This window comes from Balaenoptera physalus (genome assembly GCF_965194825.1).
Source record: "Balaenoptera physalus genome assembly, chromosome: 19".
NCBI classification, from domain to species: Eukaryota; Metazoa; Chordata; class Mammalia; order Artiodactyla; family Balaenopteridae; genus Balaenoptera; species Balaenoptera physalus.
The window spans coordinates 11,644,595-11,663,366 of record NC_138900.1 but is presented as its reverse complement, the minus strand read 5'-3'; the positions used below and the strand labels follow the sequence as shown (position 1 = coordinate 11,663,366).

General features: G+C 48.4%; 2 protein-coding genes across 3 annotated transcripts; one reads left to right on the top strand and one right to left on the bottom strand.

Moving 5' to 3' along the window:
* Window positions 1-647: 647 nt before the first annotated feature.
* Window positions 648-5,927, bottom strand: DMRTC2 (DMRT like family C2). Its single transcript, XM_082438805.1, has 9 exons — window positions 5,884-5,927; window positions 4,622-4,849; window positions 4,380-4,534; window positions 4,044-4,120; window positions 3,597-3,780; window positions 3,322-3,448; window positions 2,468-2,528; window positions 2,137-2,311; window positions 648-1,203 (listed from the first exon to the last, which is right to left on the bottom strand). The coding sequence occupies exons 2-9, from the start codon at window positions 4,843-4,845 to the stop codon at window positions 1,157-1,159; spliced, it is 1,050 nt and encodes a 349-aa protein (XP_082294931.1). The 5' UTR covers window positions 4,846-4,849; window positions 5,884-5,927; the 3' UTR covers window positions 648-1,156.
* Window positions 5,928-6,505: 578 nt separating this feature from the next.
* LYPD4 (LY6/PLAUR domain containing 4) lies at window positions 6,506-11,372 on the top strand. 2 transcript variants are annotated; one of them, XM_082438821.1, is made up of 4 exons: window positions 6,506-9,774; window positions 9,974-10,117; window positions 10,582-10,908; window positions 11,166-11,372. In XM_082438821.1, the coding sequence occupies exons 1-4, from the start codon at window positions 9,708-9,710 to the stop codon at window positions 11,366-11,368; spliced, it is 741 nt and encodes a 246-aa protein (XP_082294947.1). In that variant the 5' UTR covers window positions 6,506-9,707; the 3' UTR covers window positions 11,369-11,372. The 2 variants fall into 2 exon arrangements, with proteins under 2 accessions (XP_082294947.1, XP_082294948.1); XM_082438822.1 differs by lacking the exon at window positions 9,974-10,117 and having other exon boundaries at window positions 6,506-9,788; window positions 10,557-10,908.
* Window positions 11,373-18,772: the final 7,400 nt, after the last annotated feature.

Here is an 18,772-nt window from a genome sequence, read left to right as displayed (position 1 = left end):
ATAAAGACTAACTTGATTCTTCCTGTCCTGATTGGTCTCAGTCTCCCCGTTTGAAAAATGTTACGTTAGATTAGCATTAAGTTGACATTCCATTGACCAAAGCTGGCCTGAAGATATGTCTTGTTTAACCTACATAGGATTTAAAGAAGAAAACTGAGCCAACATTTGAAAATTAAGATGTTTTAAAAAGAAATCTAGTTTTCCAGCTTCTCTTGAAAAATCAGAAGATATGGCAATCCCGAACCCACATTCCTGCCTGGCAACAATCCACTAGGGCCACAAGGAAGCTGCCTCCTTAGGTAGGGCATGCATTCTCAGTTTTCTAGGGCTCCTCTGGCCTTCTTCACTCATTTATATGATCTGCTTGGCCCTGTAGGTATTTCCACTTGTGCCCCTCTGGGCAGCTGGAAACTGTCCATGCTTGGCACAGAGCAGTCACTTAATTACTGAGTCAGTGAATCACGTACTGTGTCTGCCTACTACTCTTTCTTATCTGGCCATAAAAAGAAATCCAAGTTTATAGTTATTTGTGGTAGTTACTGAATAACTGATTTTCACTTTGAGAAGTGAATTGAACAAGTCCTTTCTGTCAGTCAGGATAGACTAGGTTAGGCTGCAGTAGCAAACAATCCCCACATCTCAGTGGCTTAAAACAATACAAGTTTATTTTTTGCTTACTCACACAAACCTAAATACAAAATGAAAATTCTCTCCTGTTTTCACATGCATGGAGACAGACATGAGTGCACAGGTATATACAGAATCACACGTCACATAAATACCCTGGAACATGAACTCATGCAAAAATCTATTTAGATACTGGTTAACTTAAACTGCACAACTTTCTCTTCGTTGGGGATTTTAAAAGGTCCCAGGATGCAAGGAAGGTAAAAGAATATCCACCTTCAGCCAAGGAAATGGCCATGCTACAAAAGGAGCCAAAAGCTAACAAAGCACCTGAAAGCTTTAAAAAAGCCTGAAGCTTGTACTACATGAAATTCCATGCATAAATCTGTAAGTAAAATAACAAATATGCAATGCCTGCAGGCTGTTGCCCCCCTACCCCAGTGAGGCCTCCACCTCTGGGCTTCTAGCTCAGGAGGGAGATGGACCCCAGATGCCCAATATGCAGAGCCACAGAGGGGGCTGGACTGGGTCAGGGAGAGGGGACAACAGGCTGGAATCCTCTTTCTTCAGCAGGAGCTACAGACAGGAAGGAAGGGGGCAGGACCAGGTCACATCTATTTCCCCCCCAGCAAACCCTCTCTTTTTACCCCATCTAATCCAGGCCCATCTTTGTTCACCTGGATTATAGCAAACACTTCCTCCTCACTGATTTTCCCACTTCTAGTCTTGCCTCATCCAATCCCTCCATCACAGCCACCATACTTGTCTTGCTAAAGCTCAGGGTCTCAGAATATGTCCCTTACTCAGAAACATTCCCTCGCTCCCCTTCATGTACAGGTGCTTGTCTAGATGCCCAAGCCTGGCATGCCAGGCCTGCATGATCAGAAGCCCCTTCATACTCATCTGCTTCTGTTCCGGCAGTCCCCCCAGTCCCACACAGCATGTCCAATCCACCATTTTGGACAGGAGAAATCTCAGCCTCCCCTCTCTGTCCCCACAGGTGTTTCTCATGCCTCAAGATTCCTCTAGTTCTCTCCAGGTTTGTCACTGAGCTTTCTGAAGGCATCCAGGTTTCCCAAATAGAATGGAAGCTCCTTGAAGGCAGTTATCAAATCTCCTTCCAGGCCAGACCCTTGTTACCTCTTCAGCCCCTCTCCAGACTTCAGCAGGCAGCTTGGGTCCAGAGAAAAAGCCTTGGGCTGGAGTCAGGAGAACAGGCTTTGCCACTGTCTTGCTATATGCCCTCAGGCAAGTCCCTACCTCTCTCAGGGCCTCACTTTCCTTGACATCAGGGCACTGGACATTTGCTTTTGAGTACAAAAAGGATAAAACAGATTCACTGAATAACTCTCAACTGTAATCTCAGGGGCTAGGTTGAAAAGCTTGGGGCCTGGGCCTGGGATCTTGAACTTGTGACTTCCTGATCTACTTGGTTAGTCCCTGCTTACTCCAGTACCTCCATTTCTCAGTCACGCCTATCCCATCCTCTCCTTTTAAGGAACAGGTTACCTGGTGGGCCACAGGTGTGGAGCACGGAAATCCAGGCACGGCTGGAAGGACCAGAAGGGGTCAGGCGGGGAGCCTGAAATGAATCTTTCAGTCCCACAAGAGCCTCGGCTGCCTCCCACTGCAGCTGCCACTCTGAGGGGTCAGAGGTCCGGGCCAGGTGAGAGGCTCCGGGGGCCTGCAAAGGAAAGGGAGAGAAGCAGACTGGGAATCCCCACTTCTGCCCACCCTCCAGGTGCTCCCTCTGCCCCTGGTTACTTCATTATCCCCTATTCTTCCCTTCCCCAAGCTCAACTTCCTCCCAGGGTCCTGGATCCCACTTCTTCCCCAGGACCTGTGGCTGCAGCAGAAGGGGGTCTGGGGTGTCACAGGGCTGAAGTATCAGAGTCGAGCATCTGGAAATAAGGAGAAAAGATGCCAGGGGGATTAAACATGGACAGACAGGTACACGTGGAAACAGGGGCAGGATTTTGCTATGTTCTGATCTGGGAATCTGAGTGCCTGCTGGGTCATTAGGCTTTGTGGCCTTGGGCAAGTCCCTTTCTCTGTCATGGCCTGCTTTGTTTTCTGTAAAATGAAAATATGTCAGCTTCTTCCTACCAGGGCTACTGTGAGGATTATGGGAAATAACTGGTGTCAGTTAAAAAAAAAAAAACTGACAAAACATCTAAAGGGATTGAGGTGACTGTTCCTGCCCTACCAGAGTCTGGTTTCCTTCCCTCCTAGTTCCCCAATCGCCATGGAACTTGAGGAGCAGCTTGGCCCACCTTTAGGAAGCTTTCTCTAATGGCCTCTGGCCTCTCTCCTAGGCCTCTGAGGCTCTTAGCATCATGTTGTTCCCCTGCCCCGCCTCACTTCAGCAGGCAGTTCAACCTTATCTTATCTGTTTAAGTGGATTTAATAGCCACTATTTGTTTAAGGCCAGGGCTTGTGCTAGGTGTATTCCATATATTATTGCTAATTCTCATTATTACCAAGAAGTAGTAGTGTCTCCGATTTATTGACAGAAAAACAGGCTCAGAGAGGTAAAGATACTTGTACAAAGGTTCACAGCTAGGCAATGACAGAGCTCGGAGAGCTCTGCCTCACCCATTAGTCTGAGACCTTTTCTTCTTCTTTATCATCTACTACGGTATCCAGCACAGGGTTAGGCACATCATAAACACATATCTTTTTCTCCCTACTCACGTGTGGGGCAGGGTAGAGGGCCCTTGGGATTCTCCAGAAAGAGGAGCCATCAGTATTGCGCGGGATCCTGTGCAGGCTGGGAGGGGCCCATTAGTGGGCAGCCAGAGGGCAGTGCCAGGGTCAAAGCCTAATGAGGGTAAGAGAATGCAGAGCATATGCAGAGGTCATGGCTTGTCTTCCCTCTTCCTACCCTGTATCTTTTTCCTCTTCTCTTTCTGATACAGTGGTACCTAGTCATTCACATATCTCTTGAATTAATGTTGAATTCATCTTACCAGGGAAAGGATGCAGAGGGACAGCAGGTTCTCGGCATAGCAGGCGGCACACCACTGGGGTTGGCACGGAAAGGCCTGGAGGCAGCCAGCATCCAGCGGCCCAAGGGCCTGGAGGCACTGGAGTCCAGGGCAAAGGCAAGGCTTCTGGGCGACAGCTGAGCAGCAGGGGCCCCCGGGAGTTCTCCTGCAGGAGGCATAGGTTGGAGTCAGGTACAAGGCTGGAGAAGGAATGGGTATGTTCCAGGATGTAGGTAGGACCCCAAAACTTCAGAGCCTGAAGGGCCATAAAATCCCACCCCCTCATTTTGTCCATGGAATAGAAGTGATTTGCCCAAGATGACACAGCAATTCAGGGCTGGACCTAGAACCCAGGTGCGGAGGGCAGAGAGGAAGGGACCTGGGCAGGGGCTAAGACAGGAGTCCCCTCAGGGCCCAGTTTTTCCTTACCTTCTCAGGGGGTGTCAGTGCCAGTGGGACTGCCCTGTGGGGAGTCTCAGGCTGGGGTGCTATGTTCTCCTTTCCAGCTGTGAGGGACCAGGAAGAGCTTTGGTGAGCTCTTTCTTCTGAGGGCCATCCCACTCCAACCCCAAACTGAATTATCTCCCTCTGTCCCATTTCTACCCACAGACCTCACTGCATCCTCCCAACACTTAATCACATTTTACAGTTGGGGAGGATGAGGCCCAGAGGATAGAAACACCTTGCCCCAGGACTGGGATTCTTTTTCCTACTTAGGCTTTCCCTGCCCACACTCCTGCCCTAGCCCTGGCCAGAGACACTCACGGTGGACCCCTGGTCGAGTGACTCCCTTCTTGACACGGCTGGGAGCGTTGGGAGGAGCCGCCCCTCTCATCACTCCCTGAGCCAGGTGCCGCTTTAGCTGCGCCTCCTCCTGCCTACGCAAGGCCACCTGGGCAGCCATGACTCTTCGGCGCTCCCTAAAGAGGGGGGTGGCGAGCCGGAAGTCAAGTCAGCCGCCTTTTAGATGAGGCCCATCCTCTCCCTTCCCTGCATCCCGTACTCACAAGATGAGGACACATTTGTGACACTCGCAAGCCTGAAAGAGGCAGAGGCGCTTGTGGCCCTTGAGGTGGGCAGTGATACCATGACCGCGGCAGCGGGCGCAGGTTGGAGAGCGACTGACAGCTCTCCTGGGGATGAGCTCCATGCCCTGGGGGGCTCTAGTCTCACCCCCCGTGGCAGAGTCTGAGGGGCAGTGGTGGACAGCAGGCATTTCACTGGGTTCCATGTATCTAGGGGCAGAAGTGGGGGGTCAGGGTGGCCACGTGGGCCCTCTCCCGACCAGCCCTCTCGCCTCTGGGAGGCCACGCCTGAAGGATCTTTCCATTTCGCCCACTCCTGGACTCAGCTGTCACCCTTCAGTCTCCCCTGGCTTTCTCCTTCTTCACTTTCCTCAGGCATCGTCCTTCCCAAGAACCTCTCTCCTCTTTCCTTTCTTACGTATCTTTCCATCCAAACATTATTCTCCGCTCACCTGTTCCCTTCCAGGCAGAAATCCCAATTTTGGGCATACTCGCGCACTCTCACGCCCCCTGCAGCAGTTCTCACACCCGCCTTCCACCAACAGCCCATTCCCACAGTTTCCTTGGCAGCCTCTTCAACAATTATCATCCTTCCCTCCTGCACGTATCCAATTCCCACACATAACGTTTATGCTCCCCTTTCCATTCTTAGCCTCACGTATGCCCTGCAATTCAATTTCCCCCCCGCAGCCCTTTTAATCAGACCACTCCCTTGCACCTCAGTAACTACATCATTCTCATGGATCCCTTGCCTCACTTTCAAGAATTATTTTCATTCCTTCAGCAAAGGTTTACTGAGCCCCTTCCATGTGCTAGGCCCTGATCTAGGCCCAAAGCGCCCTCCCCACGGCCCAAATTCCTCTCTTGCACCCACACGCCTTCCAAACTAAGGCAAACCCGCGCCGTCGCTGCGCCCGGCCTTTACGCGCCTTCGCCCATTCCCAACAAGCAGCCTCGAGCCGCGCCCGCCACACCTCCCCGTGCATCTGTTCCTCGCGTGCACCCCCTTCTGCCGCTGTCCCCCCAAATGCTGGGCCCGCGGCCTCGCCCCGCTCCAGGGTCCCAGGGAGGGGCCGGGGCTCGGGGAGCGCGCCCAAGGGCCGCGGTGGGGGAAGGGCGAAGGGGTCGCGAGGAGCGCTAGAGGGGAGGCCAGGGGATGCCTGGGGCGGTGAGTCCAGCGCAAGACAGGGAGGGGAAGAGACGGGAGGGGCGGGGTCGCGTTCGCTTCGTCAGCCCGCGGTTACCACAGCCTCGAGCGCTGTCAGACTCAGGATGAGGCGAAAGGAGGTGGTGACGCAGTGGCCTGAGTAATAGCCTCGCTCGCGCCACTTTTCCCGCCCCTTCTTACAAGGACCAATGAGCTTCAAGCGGCGCCTTCTGCCGCCGAGGCGAGCGACCAGTGCGTTTCAAGATCCTTCACTGACAGCCCGCCCCTTTACCTCCGGCCCGCTTCTCCTCGCGCCAGACTATCAGGCCAGCCAATAGCGCGTCGAGTTGAGTCTCGCGCCACTTCTCTCTCCTCGTGTGATTTGCCTTCCCAGACTGTTCTTTCCCTTTTTGGGGAGGTGGCCAATGGGGCGTCGAGTACCGATTCCAGGACTAGGCTGGCCCTGCCCCCCAGGAACGGCTGCCCGGCCCGCCCTCCCGCGCACGCGCAGTCTCGCCCTCCGGCCTGCCCTCCCCCGTCGGCGCCTCTTGAGCGTTTGTCCTCGACTCTGCGCGGGCGGCTACTCTTTGCTGTGTGGACGCCCGTGTTTTCTCACTTCTCTGCCGCTGCCCCAACTCCCGATCTACCTTTCTCCTTTTATGTTCCCCACGCTGCGATATCCCTGTTTCCTTCCTGGGTCCCAACTTCTCACGCTGAGCCCCACCTTCTCACGCTGAGCCCCATTCCTTGTGTCTCTAATCGTCCGTGCTGGTGCTGATTTTCCTAATTCTGACTTTTTCCGTCTCTGAGAGCCTCTCTCTCTGCCTGTTCATCCTGCTGATTTTCAGAACCCCTTTCTCCACGTGCCTCATTCCCTCATAGCCTGGACCCCTGCCCCTCCCATCCCCCTCTTCGATTCCCGAGACGCTTCTGTGGTTTTTCTGTCTTTTTAGCCCTTTCCACCCTCTGTGTTCATCTTCCTCCCGGATTTCACCCCATTCTCGGGGCTCCACTCTCTAATTGTAGCCTTCTCTGTGCATCTCTACTAGACCCATCTCACGGTTTCCCTCCCCATTCTCTGTGGTGTCTCCTTTTCTCTATGCATTCCGCCCTGTCTCCTTTTCTGTCTTTGAGCCTCTGAGATTGTCTCCTCTCTCCCCTGAGAACCCGGTCCTTGTGCCCCACTCCTCATTTTTCTGCCGTTCCGGATCGTGCTCTCTCTGCTCCCTGCAAAGTTCCATTCCAACAGTTTGCTCCTCCTTCTCTGTGTGGTTTCTCTTTTGTAGGGATAGCATCGCCTCTGACCACTACTCCATCCCTTTTTCCTTGAGGGTTTCATTCCACTCTTTTCTGGTTGTGTCCGTGCTTGTTCTCAGATTGCTGGGTCCCGTTGTTTTGCGTTCCCAGGCAGGTGTGTGCCATCTTCTCTGCTTGGTCCAACTCCTTTGTTTGATCCTTTGTCAGCCTTCATTTCCCCTTCCTTTGTCCCATCTTTTCTGCTGGTCTTGGCCTCTTAGTTTGCCGCAGATTTCTGGGTTACGGATCCTGTGTCAGGTATTCTGGACAGAAAAGTGTGGCAGAAGTGACGTCTAGCTGGACTGCTGTGCAGGGGGGCAGTACTAGACAAAGTTGGAAAGGTTGTTTGGGGCCAGTCTGGGGGAGGAAGGGTGAGGGTGTGTGGGATGCTTTAATGCCAGCTAAAGCAATTGACATTGAACCTTTAGGTAGTGGAGAGAGAGGTAGGGGGACCAACATTTTTGGAGAGCTTAGCTCTTGCCTGGCACTTTATACTAATAATCTTATTAATTTTCAACAATGACTCTATGAGATATATTACTAATATATTTTATATATGAGTTCAATAAGATGCACAAGATCACACAGCTAGACAGTGGAGAGGTAAAGATTCCAACGTTGGTCTGTCTTTGAGTCCAAAGTCTATCAACTTTGTACAACCTACAGTGTTTTAGTTATTTCCAGTAATCCCCAGTTCCCCACTTTTATTCTCTAACTGTTGCATAGGCACTCATTTCAGGTGGCTAATGCATATCTTTTAGTTTGCGTGTGTTCTTGCAAGATGTGCAGTGTTTTATGTGCATGATGCTTTAATTTATGTGAATGACATTATTTACTGTTTAAAATAATCAGCACTGTTTTTATGATCCATCCATGTGCATGTGATGCATACATCTAACCAGTTGCTTCTGACTGCTGCACGATATTCCATGGTGTGCATCCCCTGCGTGTCGCCTTCAGCTCCCTGTCACCACAATAATGCTACATCCTCATATGTGTTCCTTTGTAGTTGAAGGTGGAAATCTCTGTTATGTGTACCTAGGATACACCAGAGATGGCTCTTTGTAAACCTAATTTGACTAAGTATTGCCAGACTCCTCCCTACAATGAATGATACTTTGGGTCTGAGACACTGATCAGAACTCCTCCCTTCCTCAGGGTGCAGAAGAGGACCCTATCTACCCCCCAACTACCCCATGAGCAGCAGTGCACAAGGGTCTCTGTAGCCCCACAGTCCTACCAATGCTCATATTTTTCCAGCTTTCTGATCCCTCGCCAGTCTGATAGATGCACATTTGGATACATTGTATTTCTCTGATTATTGTTGAGCTGGGGTGTTTCTTCATATGCTTGTTAGCCTTTCTGGTTTGTTTTTTTTGAGATTGCTTCTTCATATGCTTGGTCCATTCCCCTACTGGGGTTGCTCTTTTTTTCTTGTCAATTTGCCTGAGATCCTTGACCATTCTCATCGGTTTAGGACTTGGCATACGCTCTTCTTATGCCAATTTTGGCACTTCGTATTATTTTAGAAACTTATCCACTTCATCTGGGTTTTCAAATTTACAAATGTAGAGTTGTTACGGACAATTTTATTATTCTTAGAACATGTGATGTCTGTTAATTTTTATTTTTCATTCTGTATTTTATTTGCATCTTTTTTTCTTGATTAGAGTTGCTGGAGAATTATCTTAGTAATATTGTCAAAGAATGAATATTAGTCTTTTGTAATACTTTTTTGTTGTTTTCTATTTCATTGATTTCTGTCATCATCTTTATTTCTATCCCTTTTTGGGGGATGCCTTGTTGCCCCTTATATAACTTCTTGAGTTAATTCATAAACATTTTGTAATTCTTCTTGTTTCCTGATAAATGTATTTAAATTATAAATTTACTTCTAAATATTGATTTAGAAATCAGAGTCCCAAATTTTGATGTGTATTTAAAAAAACTTTTGATGTTGAAATGATTATTGGCTTACAAGAAGTTGCAAAAATTTTATATAGAGTCCCTTAAACCCTTCCTCCGGTTCCCCATAGGGACATTCTGTATAACTGTAGTATACGAGCAGGAAATTGACATTGGTACATTACTCTTAACTAACTTACAGGCCTTATTCAGTTTTCACCAGATTTTACATGCACGTGTGTGTGTGTGTGTGTGTGTGTGTGTGTGACATTAGTATGTTTGCTATTATTCAGTTCTAAATACTTTTTAATTTCTTTTTCGAGTCAAGGGTTATTTAGTAATTTGTTGGTTAACTTCTACACACACATTTGTTGTTCTGATCTCATTGTCTCCGGATGGAGGGTAGCCTGTATAATAGTGATCCTTTGAATAAGCCAGCGTCCTCTGCTCAGCACCACGTCCAATGGCAGAACCTAAGCAGTAGAGTGAAGAGTCAGGATTTGAGAAGTTAATGTGTGTTTGGGTTAGGTTGGAAGAGAGACTATGGAGACGGGAAGACCTGTGTCCCTGAAGGTCTCAGGGAGCCTATGTCAATGAAAATGATAATCAACTTTCTGCTCCAGAAACAGTGACCCAGAGGCTGACAAGAACTGAGCTTGAGACCTAGATTGAAATTGGTTCCAGACTGAGGTCCAGCATCCAGGACCCAGACACAGGACCATGGGACCTCAGCATTTGAGCCCTGTGCAGCTGCTCTGTCTCCTAGGGGCCATTTCTACTCTGCCTCGTATGTCCTGTGGGGCTGGACGCTTAGGGACCCTCTTGGCTGGGATGGGAGGGCTGGCTTCATGTCACTGGGGGAAAGAAAGCTGCGTATCTGGGTCCCTCGGGAGACAGGGTCTGTGGAGGCTGAGCTCTTGATTGGCGGCTCGGGGCTGAGAAGGCAGTGTGAGGGGCAGATGACTGGAAGAACATTCTCTCTTTAGGGGCTGGAGCTCTTTTGTGTTATGAAGCAACATCTTCACTCTTCAGAGCTGTTGGTCTCCATAACTGGCAATGGCATCTGATGAGGAGCATGGTGTGTAAACTGAATGAGGGCTGTGAGGAGACGCTGGTGTTCATCGAGACAGGTGAACGGGGGTGACTCTGCTACATTTCTTTTGCTTGCTCTTCTGACCCCACCTCCATTCCTAGCACCCAGCGACTCTGGACTGGAGTTCCAGATATTCACCCCATTATATGTTTGGGAACAGCATCAAGACATCTGCAGGAGAGGGGCAGGACCCAGCTGGTTGTGGTGTGGGCTGGATAAGAGGGCAGAATGGAGGTGGACAGATCCCAGGAGGGGAGGGGGACTCTGGGAGAGAAGACGAGTTTGGGATACAAGGGAGAGAGGCGCAGACGGGCTCCTGTGGGGAGAGGAGTGAGGAGAGGCAGATGAGACCTGGGAAATCTGAGCGGCGAGTGGACAGTGGGGGAGGGGCAAAGTTGGTGATGGGGCGGAGTGAGCAGGAAGAGCAGGGGGTGGGGTGGGAGGTGGAACTGGGCGTGGCCAACGACACTGATCAGCGCTCTCCAATCTTCCGCTCCGCAGGGACCAAAAGGGGAATTGTGGGTTTTAAAGGCTGCAGCCCAGCTTCATCTTACCCCCCGCAAGTCTCCTACCTCGTTTCACCGCCCGGATTGTCCATTGCCTCCTATAGCCGCGTCTGCCGGACATACCTCTGCAATAACCTCACCAACATGGATCATTTTGTGAAACTCAAGGCCAAGGCTCCTAAGACTGTAGCATCTTCTTCCCATAGTTGCCCAACCTGTGTGGGCGAGCACTCTAAGGACTGCCTCCCAAGTTTTGTCACCACCGAGGCTTGCCCCGACAATGCCACTGAGTGTTACAGTTCCACCTTAAAATTTCAGGCAGGTGAGAGAAGAGAAACTTTCTTTCTCAGATGCCTGCTCTAGGCCTGCTGCCTTCCCATCTCTGAGGGAGGTGGGTGGGACTCGGAGAGGGGATGGGGGTTGTGGCACATAATTCCAAGGAGGCGGGGAGAAGGTGCCTGGTACCTGAGTGTTTGGTGGGACAGCAGGTGTCCTGGTTTGTGAGGGGTGTCTGGAAGGAGGGGTAGGATGTTTGAGTCTTGAAAGTGTCTCTGACTCCCCTTGCTCTCTTCCTTACAGGGTCTCTCAATACCACCTTCCTCCTCATGGGCTGTGCTCGTGAATACACCGATATTTTAGCCCACTTTCACCATATTGGCAGCATCAGAGTGACTGAGGTCATCAACATCATAGAGAAGGCCCAGTTTGCTGGTGCAGAGCCCTCTAGTGGGAGACCTGCTCGGGGCATCCTCTTAGGCCTCCTGTTTGCCTTCAGGGACTGACGATCTAGCTGGACCAAACACCCCTATCCCTTCACATAGCGAAATAAAGTTACAGAGTTGCCTTTCTGCTTTGTCCTGTGGTCCATGAGGGTTGTGGAGGCATGAAAGGTCTGAGGAGGGCCAGACGTGTCCAGGGAGGCGGAGGGGAGGGGCAGGTAATGGGCAGTGCTTGCTGTGAAGTGAGCAGGGGGCTTGGGGAGGAGATCATTGGCAAAGTGACAGAATCATGCCCAGCAAGCAGGAGAAACCTAAACACTCCCCTCCTCCTCCTCCTCCTCCTCCTCCTCCCGGGGACCTGACTTCTAGCCTGGGTTCAGCCATTGACTTGGAGATCCTGGCCAAATCTTCTCCCTTTTTTGGGCTTCCATTTCCTCCCCTTTAAAATGAAGGCCTTGTAGGGAAGTCATAGGGATTATAAATTCAATTTGAGTAAAGTTTAAAACCATATATTTTATGATAAAGCGCCTTTAACTTAAGATGGCCAAAGCACTGACACTGATATATTTGCTGTAAAGAGAATTATAGGAGTTTTATTTTTCTGATATTAAAAGTTACTTAATGAAGACTTGTTTACATTAAAAAAAATAAAATGAAGGCCTTATGAATTAGAAGTGTGGCTCATTGGTATGTGTCAGATACTGTGGTAGTATCTGGCTAGGGTTTTTTTGTTTGTTTTGTTGTGTTTTGTTTTTGGTGCAAAAAATTTATTAAATGAAAATGGACGTGGATACAAAGGGCGTGTGGTACGTGAGTGAGACATGTTTTGAGCCAGCCAGACTCAAGGTTGCAAGGTCACTTTTTTTCCAGCTTTACTGAGGTATAATTGACAAAATTGCAGTGTAGTTAAAGTGTACAACATGATGATTTGCTATATGTATACATCGTAAAAGGATTCCTACCACTGAGTTAACTAACACGTTCATCACCTCACATATGTACCCTTTTCTTTCTTCTGATGAGAACACAAGTTCTGTTCTCTTAGCAAATTGCAGTTATACAATACAGTATTATCAACTATAGTCAACATGTTATACATTAGATCCTCAGACCCTATTCATCTTATAACTGAAAGTTTGTACTCTTTTACCAACTTTTCCCTATTTCCCCCAACCCTAGCCCCTGGCAACCATTTTTTGAATCTCTGTTTCTATGAGTTCAACTTTTTTTTTTTTTTTTTAGGATTTCACAAGTGATATCATGCAGTATTTTTTTGCCTTTTTTCCCCTTATTTTTACTGAAGTGTAGTTGATTTACAATGTTGTGTTAATTACCGCTGTACAGCAAAGTGATTCCGTTTTATATACATTCTTTTTTAAAATATTCTTTTCCATTATGGCATATCATAGGATATTGAATATAGTTCTCTATTCTATACAGTACGACCTTGTTGTTTATCCATTCTATATATAAAAGCTTACATCTGCTAACCCCACCCTCCTACTCCGTGGCTCCCCCAAGCCCCTCCCCCTTGGCAACCACCAGTCTGTTCTCTATGTCTGTGATTCTGTTTCTGTTTCATAGATAGGTTCATTTGTGTCATATTTTAGATTCCACATATAAGTGATATCATATGGTATTTGTGTTTCTCTTTCTGACTTACTTCGTTTAGTATGCTAATCTCTAGTTGCATCCACTGCAAATGGCATTATTTCATTCTTTTTTTATGGCTGAGTAGTATTCTATTATATATATGTACCACATCTTCTTTATCCATTTATCTGTTGATGGACATTTAGGTTGTTTCCATGTCTTGGCTATTGTGAATAGTGCTGCTATAAACACAGGGGTGCATGTATCTTTTTGAATTATAGTTTTGTCCGAGGCTAGGGTTTTAAGTACAGGATCTCATTCAACTCTCACAAGATCCCAGTAAGATAGGTTTTATCCCTATTTTGCAAAGAAGAAACTGGCTCTAGAAGGTTAAATGACCTGCCCCCAGTAGATTCCCTCTTGCCTCTTGTGCAGATCTCTGTCTCTACTGTGGGAATTTTATTGAGACATTTGGAGACCTGAGATGATTTCCTCTGCCAACTAGTTGTTTCTTTGTGCAAGTTGGCAAATAGGAGGAAAGAGGAAGGTGCAATGCTGGGGGTGGTTAGTTTTCACGGAAGGTTCAGGTTGCAGGCTCCTAGGAGAGGAGAGTGTAATTCCCCTTTCTGGCCATAAGGAGGAGTCAGATACACCCTACCCTGCAACTTCAGGCCTTCAAGTTAGGGTTGTGTAGGTGGGGAAGGGTGAAGGGAGAGACTCTGCCCTAGGCTATTTACCTGTGTGATCCCAATTTAACTCTCTCCACTGTGTTATGAGGTGGGGAAGCAGACACCTAGGGAACTTTTACTGTTGGTTAATCATTTTCTGTGCATTACCTCATTCATTCTTAGTACAACCTTATGAAATAGATATTGTCACTTCTGTATTTCCATTTTACAGGTGAAGAAACAGGTTTAACTACCTGAGGCCCCAGAGCCCACCTTTGTTAATAGCTTGGACAAGTGGGATCTGAAATGCCTGCAGTTGTCCTCGGAAGTGGAACCGGCATGAAGACCTCAATGACTATGGACAGGTTTTGGAAGGGTGGTTGGGAAGCCAAACGAGGGCATGGTAAGTGGATTAGGTCTCAATGGAGACCAGAGAGACTGTAGCAAGAGGCTGTCAGGTCCCAGAAGGAAAGTTTTGTGGGTGAGTTTTATCCCTGGGTTTCACCCACTCTGTACTTCTGACCAGTTGAGCTAGTAGATCACTTTATTTTTAATTTTTAATAAATTTATTTATTTATTTATTTATTTATTTATTTATTTATTTATTTATTTATTTTTGGCTGCACTGGGTCTTTGTTGCTGTGCGCGGGCTTTCTCTAGTTGCGAGTGGGGGCTACTCGTCATTGCAGTGAGCAGGCTTCTCACTGCGGTGGCTTCTCTTGTTGCGGAGCATGGGCTCTAGGCACGTGGGCTTGAGTAGTTGTGGCTCACAGACTCTAGAGCACAGGTTCATTAGTTGTGGTGCACGGGCTTAGTTGCTCCGTGGCACGTGGGATCTTCCTGGACCAGGGCTTGAACCTGTGTCCCCTGCATTGGCAGGCAGATTCTTAACCACTGCACCACCAGAGAAGTCCCTAGTAGATCATTTTAGAGGGCTGAGCCGGGGCCTGGGTGGGCCAATGCATATGTCCATAGATTCTCTTAATCCCACTAGCCAAGGGGATCGAGAACATCAATAACCTTCAAAGGGAACTGGAGAGTCAAAGGGATGGTGTCCTAAGGTGTCCCAGATGGAAGGCCCAGATGTTCCATCATGATACTAGAGACAGAACATATTTACTATGTACAGAAGATTATATGTAACAAAAATATTGGATATGGCGTGTGATTTAATGAACCCCACAAACATATCACTCAACCTAACAAATAGGCTATCAGGAGAAACTTGCATCTTACCTATATGTTTCTTCCTATCACATCTCCTTGCCTCCTTTCATGAAGTAACCACCACCCTACATTTTACTTAGCTTGGATTTTTATGTACTTCGATCACATATGCATAATATGTTTAAACAATAAATGTTTATATTTGCTTCCTTTTGTAAAATGGTTTATTATATATGTAGTTTTCTGGAACTTGCTTTTTAAAAACTCATCATCATATTTCTAATATTCATCCATGTTCCAGTGTGTGGTTTTGTTCTTGCATTTTCACTGATGTATTGTCTCCTGTTGTGTTATTGTATCACAATACAATCCTTGTCAGTTATGCTTGGATTTCTCGTCTCCCCACTCTCCCAGTTTTTGGACACTTATTGCTGCTATGAATATTCTTGTACATGTCCCCTTGTGCTTAAGTGCAAGAGTTTCTCCAGGGTATACACCCAGGAATGGAATTGCTGGGCTGTAGGTTTGTTCAGCTTTGGGAAATAATGCCAAATTGTTTTCCAAAGTGGTTGTAGCAGTTATACATTACTGGTGAGAGAGTAAAGAATTCTTGTTCATCCACATGACCTCCAACTTTTTTTTTTTTAAATTTTATTTATTTTTGGCTGCGTTGGGTCTTTGTTGCTGTGTGCTGGCTTTCTCTAGTTGCAGTGAGCGGGGGCTACTCTTCATTGCCGTGCTTGGGCTTAGCATTATGGTGGCTTCTCTTGTTGCGGAGCATGAGCTCTAGGCGTGCAGGCTTCAGTAGTTGCAGCACGCGGACTGAGTAGTTGCGACATGTGGGCCCTAGAGTGCAGGCTCAGTAGTTGTGGTGCACCGGCTTAGTTACTCCATGGCATGTGGGATCTTCCCGGACCAGGGATTGAACCCGTGTCCCCTGCATTGGCAGGCGGATTCTTAACCACTGAGCCACCAGGGAAGTCCCCCTCCAATTTTTCAAACTTAAAAATTTTTGCCTATCTGGTGGATGTAAAATGGCGTCTCACTGTGGTCTGTGTAAGTATCCCCTGATTGCTAAGTAGGTTGTGTCTATCCATATGTGTATTGGCTGTGCTTCTTTTGTAAAATGCCTATTTGTTTTATTTTATTTTTTTGGTTTCTTTTTCTATAGGATTGCTTATCTTTTTCTTATTGATATGTAGTATTTCCTTATGTACTAATTCTTTGTCAGTTAGATGATTTGTCTTCATTTCTTATGTTCTCTTTTGAAGAACAGGATTTTAGTGTTGAACTTATCAATCTTCCAGTTTTATGATTGATTCTTCTTGTGCTTTGCTTAAGAGATCCTTCTCGGGAATTCCCCAGCAGTCCAGGGGTTACTACTTGGTGCTTTCACTGCCGGGGCCCGGGTTCAGTCCCTGGTCAGGGAACTGAGATCCTGCAAGATGTGCAGTGCAGCCACAGAACAAAACAAGAAAACACGCTGCATCGTTAACATGACAGTAAGGTCCTCGACTGTCTGATTCTACCCATGTTTCCAGACTGAGTCTTCCACAGTAAATCCTTTGACACACTGATGTCTTACTAGCTATCTTGTTATGAAATATTATTTTTTAAAAAAAAGAGAGATCCTTCTCTATCCCAGAATCCAAAAAATGCTCTCTTTTGTTTCCTCCAAAAAAGTAAGTTTGGCTTTTCACATTTAAGTTCTTAATTTATTTAGAATTGATTTTTTGTGTGTCTGAGATAGGAGTCTATTTTCATTTTTTCATATGGATAATTAATTGTCCAGCCCCCTTTATTGAATAATTCCTTCTTTCCCCATTTATCTGTAATGGCATCTTGGTTGTATTTCAAAGTTCCATATTTGTGTGGGTCTGTTTCTGAAATCCCTATTTTTCCATCGATCAATTTATCTACTCGTGTGCCAACAGTACACTGTCTTAATTTTTATAGCTTTATAATAAATCTTTATACCTGATGAGGCAAGTCATTCCCCCTCCCCACTTGTTCTTCATCTTCAGGAGAACCTTGGCTATTGGGCTTTTGCACTTCCATGTAAGTTTGGGATCAGCCTGTCAAGTTCCAAGAGATCCTTGTTGGGATTTTGATTGGAATTTCATTGAATAATAGCTGAATTAGGGGAGAGTTTATATATTTATGAAGTTGAGCCTTCCTATCCATGAACATGTGACATCTCTCCATTTATTTAGGTCTTCCTTAATATTTTTCAGTAAAGTTCTTCAAGGAAGGACTGAGAGCTGCTGGCCAGGTGTGTGGAGAGGGCTGCAGGTGAGGCATGGGTGGGAGGAGGTCCATGGGCCACATTAGGTGGAGACAGTTTGGCCCTTTGCCATGGAACCTGGGTGAGTTTTAGGTGGGAGTAGCCCATGAGCACAAAAAGAGCAAACGAGGGGAAAATCCTCTTTATTCAGACCTTTCAGGTGGTTCACGGTGGGTCACAGGCACAGTCCCTTTCCTTGGAAGCCCCCAGTTCCTTGCGGGATGGAAGCCTTTGTCCTCATCCATCCAGGGCTCACAGCAGCCTGTCAGGGTTTCCAGAAGGCCAGGAGGGACTCCAATCCTGGGTCCAGGTCCCCAGATATATTCAAGGGTCAGAGCTGTTTCTCTGGTTCAGGCTCCTGACCCCACAAAGACTCTGGGGTCTCAGGTGGGCTCTTCCCCACAGCCTTAAGGGGAAGTTCCTGGAGGAAACTAAGAAACCACATCTGCTTTGTGGTTGATCTGGCAGTAAATATCTGTGTCAGGGTGTAGTAATTCCTGTAAGAGAGAGACGAGGCCTTTGAGCCTCTGTAACCTTCTCAGAACTTGTCCCAGGATCTTCCCGGCCCTGGACTCCCAGGGCTGCTCTACAGGGGCTCCTGGCTGTGCCGCAGGTTTTCTGGCTCCAGACCCATCCCTCCTCTTCATCCCTTTTCCCATTTTCGCTGCTGTTTCCTGGACCCCAAGGAAGTACCCTTAGGAGTGTGGGATCAGAACATTCATGCCCAACACTCATCTCATAGATGGGAACAGCTGGCCTGGGGCTGGGTAAGGAGGCCTGGGTGGGGGAGAAAGTGGGCATCAGGGGACAGGGAAGGAGAGTTAGTTCTCCTCAGGAGTGACCAGCTCTGCCTCCCAAGCAGCTGTGTCCAAGCCTGAAGCCCCGACCTCTGTCCCCATCCATGCTGCATCCCCCACCCTTGGTAGCCCAGGACCCCTGCCTGATGCCCCCAGTGCCCGCTCTGCTCCTGGCTGGGTTCCAGCGTTCTTCTCTGAAGGGACCAGGCAGGCTCAGGACAGGGTGTGAGGGTGTCCTGCCCCTGAAGTGGGTCCCACTCCTGGCCAGGGTGGGGTTCATATTTCCTGGCTACTCTAGGGGGGAGGGAAGTCTGTGCTGTGCTGCAGGGTTGGACAATCCCCCTGCACTGAGTCTGCACAGCTGGGACCCCGGGGGTGAAGGGACAGGGAAGGGACGTGCTTACCGGGGAGACACAGCTGCCAGAGGGACCATGTCCTGGGAGCAGAGACAGGAGATAGCACCAGGGGTGTGAGGAAGCTTAGGCCCATCCAGCCGGGAGAGGTTGGGTCTCCAGCTCCCAGAGAACCAGGGTTTAAAGAGTATCACCCCGAGAGAGACCCTCTGGGCATTTTAGGGTCCAGTGAGGGCGAGGGGGTGACCCATGACTCTGAACCCATACATCCGGCAGACCAGCCAGTGGGGATCCCCATGCTGAAGCCCCAGGGAAAGGGTCAGAGACCCTTGGGGTGGATGGCAGGAGCAGACACTGGGGGGGCAGGACCAGGGTCTCTCAGCGGCTCCTAGGCTGAGCAGACACTGGGGGGGCAGGACCAGGGTCTCTCAGGGGCTCCTAGGCTGAGCAGACACTGGGGGGGCAGGACCAGGGTCTCTCAGGGGCCCCTAGGCTGAGCAGACACTGGGGGGGCAGGACCAGGGTCTCTCAGGGGCCCCTAGGCTGAGCAGACACTGGGGGGGCAGGACCAGGGTCTCTCAGGGGCCCCTAGGCTGAGCAGACAC